The 18007-nt window shown below is 39.5% G+C and overlaps 1 protein-coding gene across 41 annotated transcripts in view; it reads right to left on the minus strand.

Annotated features, from left to right (window-relative positions):
• The window catches only part of RIMS2 (regulating synaptic membrane exocytosis 2), a 614217-nt gene that overhangs the window by 27754 nt on the left and 568456 nt on the right, over positions 1-18007 (minus strand). The window contains exon 1 of one of the 41 annotated variants that reach the window (XM_047088922.1): positions 2387-2528. The exons of 39 other annotated variants lie outside the window; for them this stretch is intronic. In XM_047088922.1, the coding sequence (XP_046944878.1) occupies positions 2387-2528 (142 nt within the window). Of the gene's footprint in view, positions 1-2386; positions 2529-18007 lie in introns of those variants that run through there. One more of the 41 variants, XM_047088923.1, reaches the window with a different exon arrangement.

The following is an 18007-nucleotide window of genomic DNA, read 5'->3' on the forward strand; positions in this document are numbered from 1 at the left end:
CCCAAGATTAAATACATGTACTTTCAGTTCTGAAAATTTTCATGTTTATATAAGCTCTTCTTGTCTTTTCAGGATGGTATTCTGTAAACTCAACAATTCTAGTTATAACTTAGGGAAGAATAATGGTAGTTTATCTGAAGCAAACTCAAGACTGAAGATTTGGTGTAAAAATTAAAAGTTGAGAAATGAGCCTATAATTAAATTATTATATTTAAATATGTATTTTCAGGTACACCTTGGTTTGAGTTCTAGCTTCACCCCTTGCTAGGTATGTGACTGTTGGCAAGTATATGAAAATAATAGTCTAGTATAGCCCAGAGTTGGGTGCACAGGTTGTATTGTAGACGGCTTGGGTTCAGATGCAACTCTACTGCCTTGGGCAAGTTTCTACACTTCTCTCTGCCTCAGTTTCCTCTTTGTGAAATAGGGATAATAAAAATACTGCCTCATAAAGCTGTTGTGGGCCTAAAAGAATAAATACAGTTAAGTTGTTTGAACAGTGCCTGGCTCATAATAAATACTGAAAGTTTCAGCTACAATCATGATCATTCATTTATCCAGTGTGAGTTTCTAATTTCTTGACTTGTTTTACATTTCCTGAGGCTTTAAACATTTACCTGTTGAAAACAAGTGAAATGTAAATGTACAAATAAAAACAGCAGGGGCACCTGGGTGGCTCAGTTGGTTAAGCTTCAGACTTTGGCTCAGGTTATGATCTCACGGTCTGGTCCGGTCCATGAGTTTGAGACCCGCCTCGGGCTCTGTGCTGACAGCTCAGAGCCTGGAGCCTGCTTCAGATTCTGTGTCTCCCTCTCTCTCTGCCACTCCCCCATTCACACTCGGTCTCTCTCTCTCTCAAAAAAATGAATAAACGTTAAAAAAATTTTTTTACAAAACAAAAACAGCAAAGGATTAGTATGAAAATTAAAAGTCGTGTTTAGGGGGCGCCTGGGTGGCGCAGTCGGTTAAGCGTCCGACTTCAGCCAGGTCACGATCTCGCGGTCCGGGAGTTCGAGCCCCGCGTCGGGTTCTGGGCTGACCGCTCAGAGCCTGGAGCCTGTTTCCGATTCTGTGTCTCCCTCTCTCTCTGCCCCTCCCCCGTTCATGCTCTGTCTCTCTCTGTCCCAAAAATAAATAAACGTTGAAAAAAAAAAATTTAAAAGTCGTGTTTATATAGGGAAGCACCCTATTAAAACTCTATTGATCTATATAGCAAACTGATATTGCAACAATAATTTAGAAGAAATCTGGATAGCTCTATCTAGTGAATTCTTTTGAAGACCACTTTCCAGACATTGTTCATCCTCCCAGATTCCACCTCCCTGCCCCTCCACTGGGAAAAATAGGGGGGAAAATCTATTTCTACCTCTTCTTCCAACAGGTAGTTAGTTTCCTCTAAATCAGGACTCAGTGCAGATATCCCGATAAGAGATCACTGACTGTCACAGAATAAAAGCAAAATAAATTCTATTACCTACAATAATAGAGTTAACATGATTATGATACCTAACCTACTCTGGGTATGCGTGTAAAGTCGAACACGGTTTGCAACTAGCATATCAGTAAATTAATAAACAGTATTTCAGATGTTGGGATGCCATTATTTAGCAGTCCATTCGGACTGTGAGTTACAAATTATATATATTTCTGTTAGTTGTTAAATCTTATAGGAAAGTTCTTCGTGAAGAAAACCTATGTTGTGTTATTTAAAACCTTAGGAAGGTCTTGAAACCATTTGGTGAAGAGTTTAAAACAACGAGTCCCCTCCCCCGTTTTTCTCTTTGGCTTAATTATCATGGCATCCCTTTACACCAGAGATAGACAACCCGTGGTCACATTGACAGTACTGTGGCCTGTGAACAAAGTTCTCAGTGTCCAAGAGTACAAACCCGCCTTTAGTACGGTCAACCTTGGACCTGTCCATTGTATCACCCTTCCCCTCATCCGGATCTTGAGTTTACACAAGCTGAGATCCCGGTTTCAAAGTTGCGCTGCTGCCTCTCCTTTTAATTTTTACAGACTTCAGTCCTCGAGGCCAAATGCTAATACCGAGACTGCCGGAGTAAACAGAAACCAGAGCGGGGTGCACGGCCGCTGCCTTGCCTCCCACCAGACTACATCCTCGCTGAACTCGCAAGCACTTGATCATGAACTTCACTAGGAAAGCCGTTTCTCAGGTCAGCGCCCCTGGAGCTCTCGGAATAACCAACAGACGGTACTGGGCGGCTCGGCCGGCGCGCCCAGGGGTCGCTCGCCCGCGCGCAGTCCCCGAGAGCCGAGCGGGGCAGGGACCCTGCTACCGGGGGCTCTCCCTCCCCTGCGAACCGTCCACCCACCGAGGAGCGACGGGTGAACGGGCAGAGACGCCAACCACAGACGGCCTCACCTCCTTCCTCCTCCTCCAGGGAGTTCATGCAGGGAAAGTAGCCGGCCAGTGCCTCGAAGGAGGCGGAGAGGCTGCTGCGGCTCTGGGAGCGCTGCATGGAGCGCCCCGCGGCGCCGGCGCCCCCCAAGCCCTGCCGGCCCATCTTGGACGAAGACCCGCTCTTCCCGCGGTACAAGATACGAGGCGTCTTGGCGGCTGGGGCGCGGCGACCGCAGCGCTTCGGGGGCCGGGACGGTGCGGCGGGACCCTGGGGGTCTGGCCCCGGCCTCCCCGACCCGGTCCGGACCAGACGCGGCTTTCCCGGCTGCCGAGCCCTCCACTTTGCTGGGGGCCGGCCGGGAGCGGGGGATCGAGGCGGTGGCGGGCGGAGACGGGGCTGCTCGGGGCGAAAGTCCGAGGTCTCGCCGGGAGGGAGCTGAGGATCCCGGAGGCTGTGGCTGCCTGAGTCTCGCCGCCCTCCCCTCGCCGGGAGATGCTGCTGATGCTGTGGTCCCCGCCAATCAGCAGCCGCAGGGGGGAGGCGGCGGCGGCGGCGGCGGGCTGGTGGCTCCGGGGCGCGCGCCTCTGCTTCTGGGCAACTCCGAGACCCAGAGCGGCCCCTGCTACCCGCTCCTCTTTCCCCCGCGTGCTCAAGGCCAGACGGTGGTGTTAATTACGTGCACTGCGTTAGGCATCGCAGATGGCTAATACATCAGGCAAATTAGTGGTACTTCCCCTTTCCTCAGTTTCGCTTACAATTTGTTAGCGCTCCTCAAGCATGGCCAGGAAATAGTGCCATTTTCTCCAAATCGTAACACAAGGCTCCCCAATTTACAACAGATTCCACGAAAGCCTAGAATTAAAACTTTCTTTCGTCTTCTGTCTTAAAAAAAAAAAAAGTCAACAGAGGAAAAAAGGTTAAAAAAAATTCAAGAGCCTGAAAAAGCACGGACACTAACAAAGTACTCTGACGCTTGTAAACTTTGCTTTAATTTCCAGAATGTTTAATGCTTTCTTTCCCTAAATAATCTACCTATTGTTGCTAAGAAGGACAATAAACACTGCAAGGCTTTAACATCTAAAAAAAGGCATCCCCTTAACATGAGGTTGAAAGTCAGACAAACGTACTAGAAACAAAAGTTTGTAAGTGAAATTAACATGTCACATTCTGTAAACTGCAAGTCTCTAGCCCAGGATATAAAGCAACCACAATTCTACTTTAATAGGCGTCAGAAGACTGCCCCACTTTTTGTGGCTTACACAAGCCACTCAACCTCTCAGTTTCTTTATGGAGGGTGGGGGTTGGGAAGGTAGGGTACAAAGATTCCAGTTGTAACCATGTCTTGCCCTCATTCTTGGGTATGTGTAAAAGGGACTTCAAAGTGTTTTGTAAAATGCAAATATTACAATCCACAATCTTTCTTTCATACAATAAATATTTCCTAAGTAGTGTATATGTGCAAGTTATTCGCTTGATGTACTAGGAGATTCAAACACTCATGCAATTAATATAATTGTGCTCCTAGTATATGCCAGGTACCTTAGGGCTTTGTAACACTTTGTAAACACTTAGGGCACAGTAAGGATCCGAGCAGATAAAAAATCCCTGCTCTCATGGAGCTTACATTCTAGCAGGGGGAGACAGACACAACAAATTAGTAAATTATACAGTTTTAAGAGGGGGATAAATGCAAAAGGGAAAAATTAAGAGGGATGGGATAGTCTGCAATTTAAAAAAGGGCTGTCGGGGTACCTGGGTGGCTAGGTCGGTTGAGCTACCTACTCTTGATTTCTGCCCAGGATGGAGGGATCGAGCCCCACGTTGGGCTCTGCCCTGAGTGTGGAGTGTGCTTAAGATTTTCGCTCTCTCTCCCTCTGCCCCTCTCCCTTGCACTCTCTCAGGGCCTTCTATGTATGTTAATGACTCTGGCCATTGGACACTGCAATTTAGAAGGTATAAAAAAGGTAGGGGGTGCCTGGGTGGCTCAGTCTTTTAAATTACAACTCTCGATTTACACCCAGGTCATGATCTCCAGGTTAGTGAGATTGAGCACAGAGTCTGCTTGGGATTCTCTCTCTCTCCTCTCTCTCTCTGCCCCTCCCCCTGCTCACTCTCTCAAAATAAATAAGCATTTAAAAAAATGCATTCAAGTAATAATCCTCTCAAATCTTTCTAAAAACTAGGAAACTTTCAGTACAAATTAGAATGCCATGACATAAGAACTTTTGGTAGTTTATACTTAGGATTATCCCAGGTTCTTGCTTCTGTTTTTCTGACAGATTTTTGTCCTTTCTTATTAGTATTCTTACGACTCCTTCTTAGTTCAATTTCCTGTTCCTTATACACTTTCATAAAATATTAGCATTTCAATAGAACATTGAAAAACCAGAAATTCTAAGAGCACTTTTTCATACCATATTGCTTTTTCCTCAGAGAATAGAAACTTTTTTATTAAATGAAATTTTTGTTATAAGAATGAAAAGAATCACAGAGTTTTGCAAGCTGAAAAAAACTATTGAAAGTCATCTAATTTTTTTCTTAAACTGTGGGTCACAAATTCCTAGTGAGTCCTGAAAATAACTTAAGTTTTGATCACCATCCTAAAAAATAAAATCAAATAAAACATTAGAGGATAGCCCATGAAGTTACTGCATCAATTGCAGTCTTGTTTCAGGAATATGTATGCATGTATGTGTATGTGGGTGCATGTGGGCACATGTGTGTGTCAAGTTGTGGTCAAGAGGAAAGTATCAAGGACGAGGGATTGAACAGGGAAATCCTAGGAAAATAAGCCAGCCAGGTGTGGAAACTTTTATTTGGGCATCCAGGGACAAAGTCACTTTGGAAGGGTATATCTTGAGTTTCTAACTAGTAACTGCATGGGGACAAGGAATCCAAAACCTGAAACAGTGGTCATGCCTGAGTTGCTTGGACCCTGCCTTCTCTGTGTTCATGACCTGGCTTTCTGCACCATGAAGAAGTTAGTCTACCATAGTCCAGATGCATCTACTTCCATATGAGCATAATTTCTCTCATGTAGTTTTAGAACAGCGTTGTCCTGGGAAGCTTCTTGATATTTTTTCCTATAGTCAGAATCTTCGAGATAGAGATAAATGACGCAAGAATGGCATAAGGGCAAGTAGGGAGCACTAAAGAGAGAAGAAAATCACCTACTTCAAGGAAGATAGCTTTAAAGAAAATGTAGAATGTTGGCACATGGGCATTAGAGAGACAAAGCACAGTAATGGCTAGAGACTTCTAGTCTTGAATGACACTGAACTTACCAAGAAAATTCACAATTCTACTTCTTTTTGTCCTATGCTCAATTGCTTGCCTATGTATAATAAATAAATGTATACATGCACACCCCCCCCACACACATATAATATTTGTGGTTTATCTATTTTCAGCCAGTTGGTTATTTCTTATTCCATTATGATATAAGTACTGCCATTCCCAAAGGAATTTAAAAATTTACATACAAAAGAAACTACTGATAAAAGATGAAAAATGTCATTCCTCCACACAAGAATATATATTCAAATGGCTTTGGATGTGGTTCTCAAATGATGGGCCATTAGACAGTTTCATTATATAAAACTAAGTGTAACTCCAGAATCGTTATAATCCAGTATTTGAATTATTTATAACTTTCTTATTCATCCAAAAATAATCAGAGAAAAAGTGAGTCACAAATATACACAATAAATTACCTTCTAAAAGCAAAATGTGAAAAAAAATAATAAAAGCAAAATGTGGCCTTGAAAATAGATTCCACTGTTAAATATAAAAATCATCTTTCTGAAGAAAAGATACATAAATATAGCTTGCATAGACTATTATAGCATTCTATTTGTTGAATATGAAACATATCCCACACTAATTATGCCCCTTCGTTCTTATGTCAACCCTGAGAATGTCATTATTTCTTTATAGATGAGCTAAGATTTAATTAAATCTATTAAATCTATTAAATCACTTGTTTAATTAGAAAGTAGCAGAGTAAGACTCACATTCAGAGGATCCGATTTCAGTTCCAATGCCCTGTGTACTATACCACAGGTGCCTCATACCATGTATACTTACACAAAAATAGACAACGGATAAAGTATGAACTGTATAGTCATTTGATTCAAAATAAGTAAAATCATTATTAAAAATAAATCTTTAAAACCATATTGTTTATTCTAACTGTATACCAATTATAAATCTATATTTGCTTTTTAAAATCAAAACGTAGCCATCAATTCTAACAGGTCTAGAAACTTACATGTCATTTATATCTCCATTTTTTAAAAATTGTCTCTCAAAAAAAAAAAATCACCCAAATTCGAAAGTATGTTAAATTTATTCTGAAATAGAGACTTGGTCACTTAAGTGAATATATAAAAAGGTTATTAGGTGAAATAGTTACATAGTGTCTAGACTACAGATTAGTTCAATCAGGAACAGAGTTGTGCCTTTGGCACAACTTGCCCTTTTCTACGCTAGAGATGATGTAGGTGATGCTGAGAGTGTAAATTACTAACAAAGGGAAAGGAAGAAAAGGAAGTAAGTCCCTGTGAGAAGTAGTGGAGAAAACAAGTAGCAAGGTCCAAAGGTAGATATGAAAAAGAAAGAAAGAACGTATTCCTATGGCACTATATAGTGTTTTCCAGCCAGCCCAGAAATGGCTGGTTGCTAGAAGAGACAGGAATTGCTCAGAATAGGTTATAGAGCCATGCTACAGACTGAATTAACCTTTTGATACACATTTGCTTTAAAAACACGAAGATTCATCTCTACCTCAGTCTTCACAATTGATGTCAATTCTGCCACTGTGAACCATTCCTCCCTTACAGCAACAATTCTATGCTAACTAGAAATATTTATGGATATATATTATATATATCCATATATATAATATATATCCATAACAATATTACATTATATATATATATATATATATATATATACATATTTAATTAGAAGCCAACTCTCAGACTCCTAATATATACATTTTTTTTCTGCAACAAAATAACTTTGCATTTAAGTCATGGGAGAAAAATCCAGGTAGTCAACATTTTCTACAGACTTCAGATTGCTAAAAGCATTTAATAGTCTTGGGCAATTACCCTTGAGTTGAATGTGAAATCCAAAATATACAATCTTTTCTCCCATCCCTGGCTTAATGTCAACACGGTACAAATAAATTATAAGCTTTTGTGATTTCAGTTTTCAAAGACAGTTTTGGTGTTTACTCAGCAGATGTACAAAGTGAAAAGCAGACCGTACTCGTTAGCAGCTGGTCAACCCAAAACTTTCACAAAGGTTGATCAAGTCAAAGGATGTTTAGGGTATAGGAAGATAAAAAAGGGAACATTAAATGATATGCATTTCCATTATTCTGTAATGAGATTTAGGATGATGTTTGCCTTTATCTTATGACAGAAAATGTCCATGGAAGTAAGCAAATTAATTTCTTGAGTAGGTTAAAAAACAGTAATAAGATTTGACCGAGGAATGAAGGAAAAAAAGCCTAAAGATCAAAGTTATGAATCATAAAAGCAGAATAGCTAGACGATAAGGGAAAGAAAAAATATGTGGATTATAATATTACTTATGGCCCTTTATATACAATAACAATGATGGTGATGGTAATAGCTAATGTTCTGTTCCTCATAAACATTTCTTCACTTAATGTTCATGAACACTCTCCAATGTAGCTACTCTCATTATTCTCATCTCACAGACAAGAAAAGTGATACACACTAATTCAATAAATATTTGTTAAGCGCCTACCACGCGCCAGACACTATTCTATTACTGGGGATATAGCAGTGAACAAAAGTGGACAATCAGCTCCTCATGCAGCTCACATTCTAGTGGAATAACTTAACACGTATGTCCCACTTACTATATGCCAGGCCTTTTTCTAAATGACTGTACAAACCAGCACATCAACTCATTTAATAAACGCACAACCTTATGTGAGAGATACTATTGTTACTATCTTTATTTTATAAATTAAACAACTGAAAAAAAATAAATGAGGAAACTGAGGGACACTGAGGATAAATCTACTGTCCAAGGTTATATAGATTACTAAGAAATGAAACCAGGATCCACATAAGAGTGAAAACACATGGTATCTGTCTTTCTCTGTGCGACTTATTTCACTCAGCACAACATTCTCCGGTTCCATCCACGTTGCTACAAAAGGCCATATTTCATTTTTTCTCATTGCCACGTGTGTATTCCATTGTGTATATAAACCACAATTTCTTTATCCATTCATCAGTTGATGGACATTTAGGCTCTTTCCATAATTTGGCTATTGTTGAGAGTGCTGCTATAAACATTGGGGTACAAGTGCCCCTATGCATCGGCACTCCTGTATCCCTTGGGTAAATTCCTAGCAGTGCCATTGCTGGGTCATAGGGTAGATCTATTTTTAACTTTTTTGAGGAACCTCCACATTGAAACTCAACAGAAGACCTTGGGGGAGGGGAAGGAAAAAAAATTTACAGAGAGGGAAGGAGGCAAACCATATGAGACTCTTAAAAACTGAGAATAAACTGAGGGTTGATGGGGGTGGGAGGGAGGGGAATGTGGGTGATGGAAACTGAGGAGGGCACCTGTTGGGATGAGCGCTGGGTGTTGTATGGAAACCAATTTGACAATAAGTTCCATATTAAAACAAAAAAAAAGAAATGAAACCGGAATTTAAGCCCATGAAGATTGATGCATAGTTTATAATTTGTCCAATGTCGTAAGTAGCAAATCCAGGGTTTGAATCCAGGTCTTCTGACTCTAGAATCCATATACTAACTGCTAAATAATATGGCTTAAGAGAACCTTCTGATATCAGTATCAGACAATGAGGCTGCCGATACGAACTGTTTTTCCATATATAACAAAGAACTTTAGCACAGTTGTTCTATCTCCATATTATATGACATACTTCTCATGTAAATCTTCACTTAGCTATCACCAGGAATCCAAAACTCTTACTAAATGTCCACAAGAAATTTTAGTAGTCAGTGTTCAGAGATGACTTCAGACAGAACCACAAGAACTCAGCCTCAGAGAAAACAGGAAATATTATTTCATGCGATTTGTAACTTACTGGCATTTGGTCACCCCCGAAAGTGTAATTCCCGAAATAAAACGGAGTCAGTCATAAGCCAAACATTTTGGGGAGATACTACCAAAATTTAGAAAAAGAATGCTCATATACCTTCTATATACCATCTCTGAAAGTCTTAAAAGTCATGTGAAATGCCATTTTCAAAGAAAAACTAAAATATTCATATAAAAAGAAAACACTTCATTTCATTGATAGAGTTAAGCATGATCAAATAATAAGTTACAGATCTCCCTTAAGGGAGACTAGGATGAGCGACATTTACCAAAAGCTGTGTAGGGCCGGGGAAAAGAGAGGTACATGAAATACCGTTATGGTTCAATCATTCAGAGAGTTCCCTTTCTAATGTACGGTGGCCTTCACACGTTCCTTCATTTCCTCATTCATTCAGGTATTTACTGGGCACCGTGTGCAAGACTCTTCCCTAGGATCTTTGGGTAAGAATTAGACAAAACATGCATTTGGCTCTTCAGATGTTCAGAGTCTGGTGGTAGGGGATAGGGAGGATAATACAGACAAGAAAAACAAATAAATGCAATAGAGTGGGATAAGTAGCATATTGACGATTCGTTCTGGTCACTCTGGTGACATAAAACGGGGAGTGACAACTCTACTTACATGGGCCAGGGAAGCCTTCACAGAAGAAGAGATACCTTAGCTGCATATTGAAGGCTGTTTGGTAGGCAGCAAATGCGGTGGAAGACACGGAAAACAGAAGTCTCTCTACCCTGACCGCTACGAAACATGCCTCTTAGGGATCTTTGAAAGTGGGCAAGAATTAGCGCTCCTCATGAAGGCCTCTCTCTTTCTCGTCCTTTAGGGCAGTGGCAGTAGTAAGGATGGTTTCCAAGTTTGAGAAACTCCCTGCTTTGGTATTCTGTTCTGCTATTCCAACCCACGCTCTGGCCTTGTGATAAATTTATACAAAGTCTTTATAGCAATGTTAGAAGAACGTTTTCAAACATTTGAGAGGAGAGAGAAGTATTTCTTCTACTGTAACTCTCTTGGAATTCTGGATGAACATTACCTAGCAACATCTCATATCACTATGAGATCAAAATCTTAAGATTTTTGTGAGTATACTGGGGTTCCTGGGCAGCTCAGTCAATTAAGCGGCAGACTCAGCTCAGGTCATGATCTCACGGTTCGTGGGTTCGAGCCCTGCGTCAGGCTCTGTGCTGGCAGCTCAGAGCCTGGAGCCTGCTTCAGATTCTGTGTCTCCCTGTCTCTCTCTGCCCCTCCCCTGCTTGTGCTGGCTCTCTGTCTCTCTCTCTCAAAAATAAGTGAATAAACATTTAAAAAAAGATTTTGTGAGTATAAACATTTGCATAAACATACAGAAAGATCTAAAAAGTTTATAAAAGTTTCGGGTACCAATGCCCAACACTAGGCAATATTTATAAAAAGTGTGTTCACTTAAGTTGCCTTATTCATTATTAGTTTACTTATTCACTATCATTTCCTCATTATTTTCCCCTTACCCACACCACAGGGTGAGGAGAATAATATTACCTATGCATGGAAAATGGAGGCATTTCCTAAATCACAAGTAAATCTAGTTCCTACCTGTTCATCTTTGGTCTTTTTCTTTACTGGCTAAGCTTCCTATATTCCTTTCAACACACATGGAAGTAAAGACTCCCTCTGATTAGCAATTTATTTAACTGAGCCATATGTTGGTTGAATATAAATGGTTATACAGTTTTGTACTGCTTGATCCGCTGCTGACATAAAAATGGAGAATCTAACAGTTTTCATAGAGATTTTGACTTAACCGTCCAGTTGACTGATTAATTGTAGGCACGTTAATTATTTTTCATCATCTATGAAGGCAAGATTTGCAACAAAGTCATTTAGGGTTGTCAAAAACCAAAGGCAGTAGGGAAGAATGAGGAGTCTGTCAAGGCATTAAAAATTGCAAGATCGCTAATAGCAAATTGGAAAAACAAAACAAAACAAAACAATTGCCTATGGAAAACATTCCTGTTATACAGATCCAGGTCAAACATCACCTAGATTGGGCATAAGTGAACTCTTGCCTGAAGGTAGTTCTATTCGTAGCTTGGTACATTTGGTAAACAGTTCAGCCTGTGTGCCAAGTGGCGAATTCAGAAATCAAACTAAACAACTCAGCATCAGCTGACTTCCACTTCTGGGACTCCATGTTAAAGATGTCTGGAAGCAATAGTTTGTCTGTTGTGTTGATTTGAAACTTCGTGATAGTCCATAACAATACAGATTAAACATGTTTCCCTCCTAAAATTCAATTCAAGCTGATTCCACCTACCAGACTTTATGAATACTCCCACAATAAGGTGAGAAACTTAGGTCTAACAAGACAGGGGACTATTCCTGGGGGAAAGTAGTCTCAGTAAGAGGTAACTTTGTAGGGTCATACAGAAACTCTCTGATAAATACAAGAAATTACAGAGAGGCAAATCAATAGGCATTCTAGTTAAGGGAATGTTCTGTAATCCTTCTCCTAGACCAGAGCTTTATAACTTGGATTCTTTTGCTTGGCAACTCCAGCCAGTCAACCTCTTAGCAGAGCAGTGTTTCAAATCCCAACTTCCTTTCCCATACTCGACAACAAATTTTGAAAAGATATTTGGGGAGGGGCCACAAATCTTGATGCATGATTTACAGCCTAAAAAAACCCTTAAAATTTGGCAACACCATTCAAAAAGCATTCCCCAAAATATTTAGAGTCTAGCCACTATTTATCAGCATTTGGATATAGAAAAACGGGTACAGAATTTCTGAGTTCCTTTATTTTCTGTTATACGTTAAATTTTAATGTGTGTGATTACCTGGCATTGACCTAACATTTTAGAAAAAAGTCATTGCTTTGTGATGCACTGTTATAAGCTACTAATTTCATTTCAAATAATGCTGTACTTCACACTATAAGGGCAGTATTTTATAGGTTCTCTGGGTGAGGCAAAAATACAAACTTTATATCTTAATAAATCTTATATTGTATCTGGATAAATGCTAAAAGATACTTTTCAAGGACAATGATCTTAAAATGGTCACACATTTTACTACAATTCAATGTAACTACAATTTTAAAACAGCATATAAAAATTTTGTACTATTTTTAAAATCATTTATTAAAATTGATTCATTTTTAAAATTAAAAAAATTTTTTTTCTTAATGTTTATTTATTTTTAAGAGAGAAAGACAGAGTGCAAGCAGGGGAGGGGCATAGAGAGGGAGACACAGATTACAGGGCCTGACATGGGGCTTGAACCCACAGGCCGTGAGATCATGATCTGAGCCAAATCGGACGCTTAGCTGACTGAGCTGCCCAGGCGCCCCTGAACTGATTGATTTTTATTCTCAACTTCAGATTACAGGTCAGGATCAGTTGACAAAGGGTACGTTTTCTTTCTTCTATTGCCACTCAGAAGGTGTGTGTGGTAGAACCTTACCATTCTGAAGTAAATAAAATAGTCATCACATGAGGTGAACAGCCCCTTGTCAATCCTCTAAGACACCGTTTGCCCCAGTCCTTGCTGAGCCATAGAGCTCACCTCCTTATTCTCAGATCTGAGCCCTACTTCCATCTTTAGCCTTATGCCAACTCTATTCTCAATCTCCCTTTGTTGTTCTGCTCCTGGACTCACCTGGGGTTGGTCAAACCATCATGTCTCTGCTTCACTGCCTAGTGATTAAACTTCTGACCTGAATGACCAGAGGCAAATGCCCCCCCTCCCCATAACTGAAGTTCCTCTTTATCTCCGCACATTATGTCACCCCTTTTAATACAACTGTTTGTGAGAGAGAAATCTCATATTTTTTCCATGGTGGATGGCGTCCATTAAGAAAAATATAAAACATTGGAAACTAATCTCATGAGAATCTATTATCGACATGTATTTCTTACTATAATGATCACGATGTCTGTAAGAAAATTCTTCAAATTATATGCTTTCTATAATATCCTCTATATGTGCCCATTTAAAAAATGTATGCCAATGAAGCAATTATTGACGGTGTTTCAACAATAGTGTTTAACATATCATAGGGATAAAAATTTTCCTGGTACCTACACTAGGAATTTCTCATGCTTTAGTTTTTCCCATGATTTTGGATATTATATCTGTCTAATGGATAATCATTGTTTTATACAGTAACTTTCTCTCAAGTATTTTTGAAAAACCTAGTATTCATCTCCAAAACATATCTAAAACATGAAACTTGTTAGCTTAGTCCCCATTTCATATGTGCTAAAGTATAAGGAAGATGAAAGGCTACACATCTATTAGTAGTAGGATCTGATGAAGCCCAGATAAACCGTGGGCTTAAAGCCTTTCTGCATTTCTGTATATTTAATAATTATTTACAAAATATGAAGGGCCAATGAATACGTTCCTGTGAAAGGGTAATCTACTGAAAACGTTTAACAAAGAAAACGGATTACTGGGTTAGTAGAGCTAACATTCCATTCAACCATTCATTATTAAACAATATTAAAAAAATATTTATTGAATGCTACCATGTCCATGGACAGTATTAAGCAGTAGTAGATAGCAGCATTTATTAATTAACTATTAGTTAAACCTATTATTCACTCATTAATTATTATTTGAACTGATAAATGCAGAAAAGCTAAGGAAACAGGTTAAGTAATTTTATGCAATTAAAAATAAAGATCTACTAATAGACCAGAATGTATTTAGAACATGTGTATGAAGCACAAGAGCATTTAAGATATCAGCACAAAGCAAAACAAAGACAGCTTAAGTACTCCTGTTTTCACCATAATAATGCCACACTTTCAACATCATGGGACATTAATTTAAAAAATTGTAGGGGCGCCTGGGTGGCGCAGTCGGTTGAGCGTCCGACTTCAGCCAGGTCACGATCTCGCGGTCCGTGAGTTCGAGCCCTGTGTCGGGCTCTGGGCTGATGGCTCAGAGCCTGGAGCCTGTTTCTGATTCTGTGTCTCCCTCTCTCTCTGCCCCTCCCCCGTTCATGCTCTGTCTCTCTCTGTCCCAAAAATAAATAAATGTTGAAAAAAAAATTTAACAAAAAAAAAAATTGTAGGACTGGGGCGCCTGGGTGGCTCAGTCAGTTAAGCGTCCGACTGTGGCTCAGGTCATGATCTCACGGTTTGTGAGTCTGAGCCCCGCATCAGTATCTGTGCTGTCAGAGTCCTGCTCGGGTCCTCTGTCCCCCTCTGTGTCTGCCCCTCTCCACTGCATGCTCTTTCTCAAAAAAACAATAAACTTTTAAAAAGTAAAAATTATAAGACTATCACATTCTGACACATAATTTTGTAGAAGTACGGTATTCATCAAAAAAATAGAACTAATGGGGAAAATCAGGAAATAAATTGCTTTGGTTATCACACACACACACACACACACACACACACACACACACACACATTTATAGAGACACAAATTGACTCATAAAATAAGCCAACAAAAATATAATAGAGTGAAAATAAAACTGCTCTTTATAAGGTCCAAAACGAATAGCATATTGTCATATCCAATGGGACTTTCAATTCTCATTTTCCTGGCTCCCTGAGCAACATTCTACAGAATTGAGTACTCTTTCAATCTGAAAGCATTATTTTCTCTTGACTTCCATTATATCACATTCTTATGATTTTCCTCCTATTTTTCTGGTACCTCCTCATCAACCTTCCTGGCTGATTTCACCTCTTCTATCAAATTTCTACCTTTAGCATCTTCAACTCATCCTTATGGTTCAGTCCTGGGTCCCCTGCTCTCAGATTTCCCCCAGATGATCAATTCCATTTCCTGTCTTAAAAACCATACACAGTCACTCAAATGTATTACCAAGTGCAGACCTCACATTTGAGTTTCAGAACCGATAACTGTCTACTTGACCTCACCACTAAAATATCTCACAGACCTCTCAAACTATACTCTTGCTTTCCCATGTAAATTTTATCTTTCCTCCCTTAATAAATTACTTCCTCAGCCAAATAGTTGCTTAAACCAAAAATTTGAACATCCTCTTTTATTCCTTGCTTTATACTCTATGCCCTGCTCAATCATCGTCAAATTCAATTGATCCTATCTCTAAAACAGATGTCATATCCATCCACCTCTCTTAATCCTATTCCAAGCTATTTTCACTCTTGCCCTCAAGACATTATTCATAAAGCAGCCAGGACTATCTTTTACAAATATGTTGGGTCACGTCACCACCCTCCTGAAAATCCTTCAATGTCTTCTCACTGCTATTATAATATAAACATATATATAGCATGACCTTGAAGGGTCTTGCATGTCTCTCCAACTTTACCACAAGCCACACTTCCCAGTGATCACCTGGCTGAAACAACACTGGTTTGCTCTTCAAACAGACCAAACTCTTTTCTGCCTCATGGTCTTCTGTCATGGCTGACTTCTCATTCTGAGGACTCAGCCTGAAAGGCCTTTCCTAGCAATCCAATCCAAAGTAAGAGGCCATTTTTATTCTCCTGCATGGTATCCTTTTCTTTTTCTTTTTCTTTTTCATAATATTATTCTACAGCTATAGTTGCAAAATGTATTGGCTTATATTTTATTCTCTCCCCAGACCTACTCAACGAAATCCTCTATTAGAACAAAGACCATCTCTGTTTTATTCGCTACTGCACATTCTCTCTCTACTCATTGCTTAATATTTAGGGGAGATGTAATCTTGTTGAGTTAATGTGATAAAATAGAATTTTGCTGTGAGTTTCCAGTTTTGACCAAGCTTAAAATCTAGTTCCTCATTTTAAGTGGCATATGCCAAACATCCAGAGGAAGGATTTTGTAAACTTTAAAGCCTATAATGAAGTTTTATTTCAACAAACTTGTGATTGCAAAGTCAATCAATTTACTCCCTATCCAAAGAATGTCTATGTCAGAGCTGCATTCTGTCCATACATAATTGAACTGAGTTCTTTACAAGTTATTTAAAATGTTAGGACATATTGCCTTAGGTTGTACCAATTGTCACTGGTCTCGAAGGGTCAATTTTAGTGAAAGGGGTAGAACCTTCAGTAGAAGAAGTGGAAAGCAGCCTGCCACTGTGCAAAGGCCAGGGGGAAACATCCCATCTGCTGCATTTCCACACAATAACCTAGAAGTCCACGGACTAATGTAGGGCATTCTGAAGTTTTGAAAGGATTCCAGTGATATTAAAGACAAAAGAGGTATGTGTGTATGGGGATCAAGAGAGGAATAAATCCCTTCCACAAATTCCTTTTTCAATTGAAAGAATCTCCTTTAAATTTCCTCTAGAGCACTCCTTCTCAAACTCTAAGACCCTCATTCCAGACAAAGGCCCAGTGAAATTCCAGGGTACAATAAAGGCAATGGATGCAATTTACCATTCTATGCAGTGCAGGATTTCTGCCTGGAAACTCTTCCTTGAACACTTCCAGTGATGGAGAATTGAGGTTTTAATTATTAAATAGTTATTCTTACAGTGATGTCAAAAACAGCCTCCATTATTGGTTCTAGTGCCTTCTGTAATGGTACAGAAAAAGTCCGCTTCCAAGGGCAGCCTTGAAATATTTGAAAGACAGCTATTACTTCCTTCCACAGCCTTCTGTTTTCCAGATCTTGACTCTCTTCCTCTGTTTTTTTTCCCCCTTGTGGTTCTACCTATACTAAATATTTGCAGGTCATGGGGACTTGTAGTCTCTCCCTATTGGACTTAGAGTTCTACACTGCCCTCCATAATCTGCCTGCATCTTTCTTAATATGCCCCTGTATTCCTCTTTCATTCTTTGATATTTATTTATTTATTTATTTATTTATTTATTTATTTATTTATAATTTATTTAAGAGAGTGCATGTTCGTGTGGGCGGGGGGGGGGTGGGGAGTGAGGGAGGGAAGGAGAGGGGGACAGAGAGAGAATCTTAAATCTTAAACAGTCTTCATGCTCAGCATGGAGCCTAACATGGGACTCAATCCCACAACCCTGGGATCATGATCTGAGCCCAAATCAAGAGTCGGATGAATGCTCAACTGACTGAGCCAGCCAGATGCCCTTCATTCTTTGATATTTTACAATCTGTAGTTGTCAGAAACTCCCTGCTCCCTGAAATGGTTTCCTATGGATCTTCCTCCCTCAATTTTAAAGCTTAGAATCAAGTCCAGTTTTTGCTCTACCGCCCACATTGTGTTTTTAAGCTTCTCCCGTTCCTAATTATTGAGTCAAAATCAGCATAACTGTAGTTTCAATATACCCTCGGCTTGTACCTTTCAGATAGATTTGCAAGAAATTTAATTCCTCTCCCATGAGATAGTCTTTCCAATATTTCATTTATTTAACAAATATTTTTAGGCACCTACTACCTGAAGTACCTCAGATGCATAAATAAAAACAAAGATCCTTGTCCCCAGGAAATTCTAGCAGGGGGAGACAGTTCATAAACAACAAATATAAAAAAAATCAGTAAATTATACCATAAGCTAAAAGATGGCAAGTGTTACTGAAAGGAAGCAGTACAGTAGAGAAATAAAGGAATCAAGAGTGGTAGAGGTGACAGG

The sequence above is a fragment of the Lynx rufus genome, unplaced genomic scaffold, assembly GCF_022079265.1.
Source record: "Lynx rufus isolate CCGP_SWC_20201006 ecotype Redwood Valley unplaced genomic scaffold, mLynRuf1.p SCAF_26, whole genome shotgun sequence".
Classification (NCBI taxonomy): Eukaryota; Metazoa; Chordata; class Mammalia; order Carnivora; family Felidae; genus Lynx; species Lynx rufus.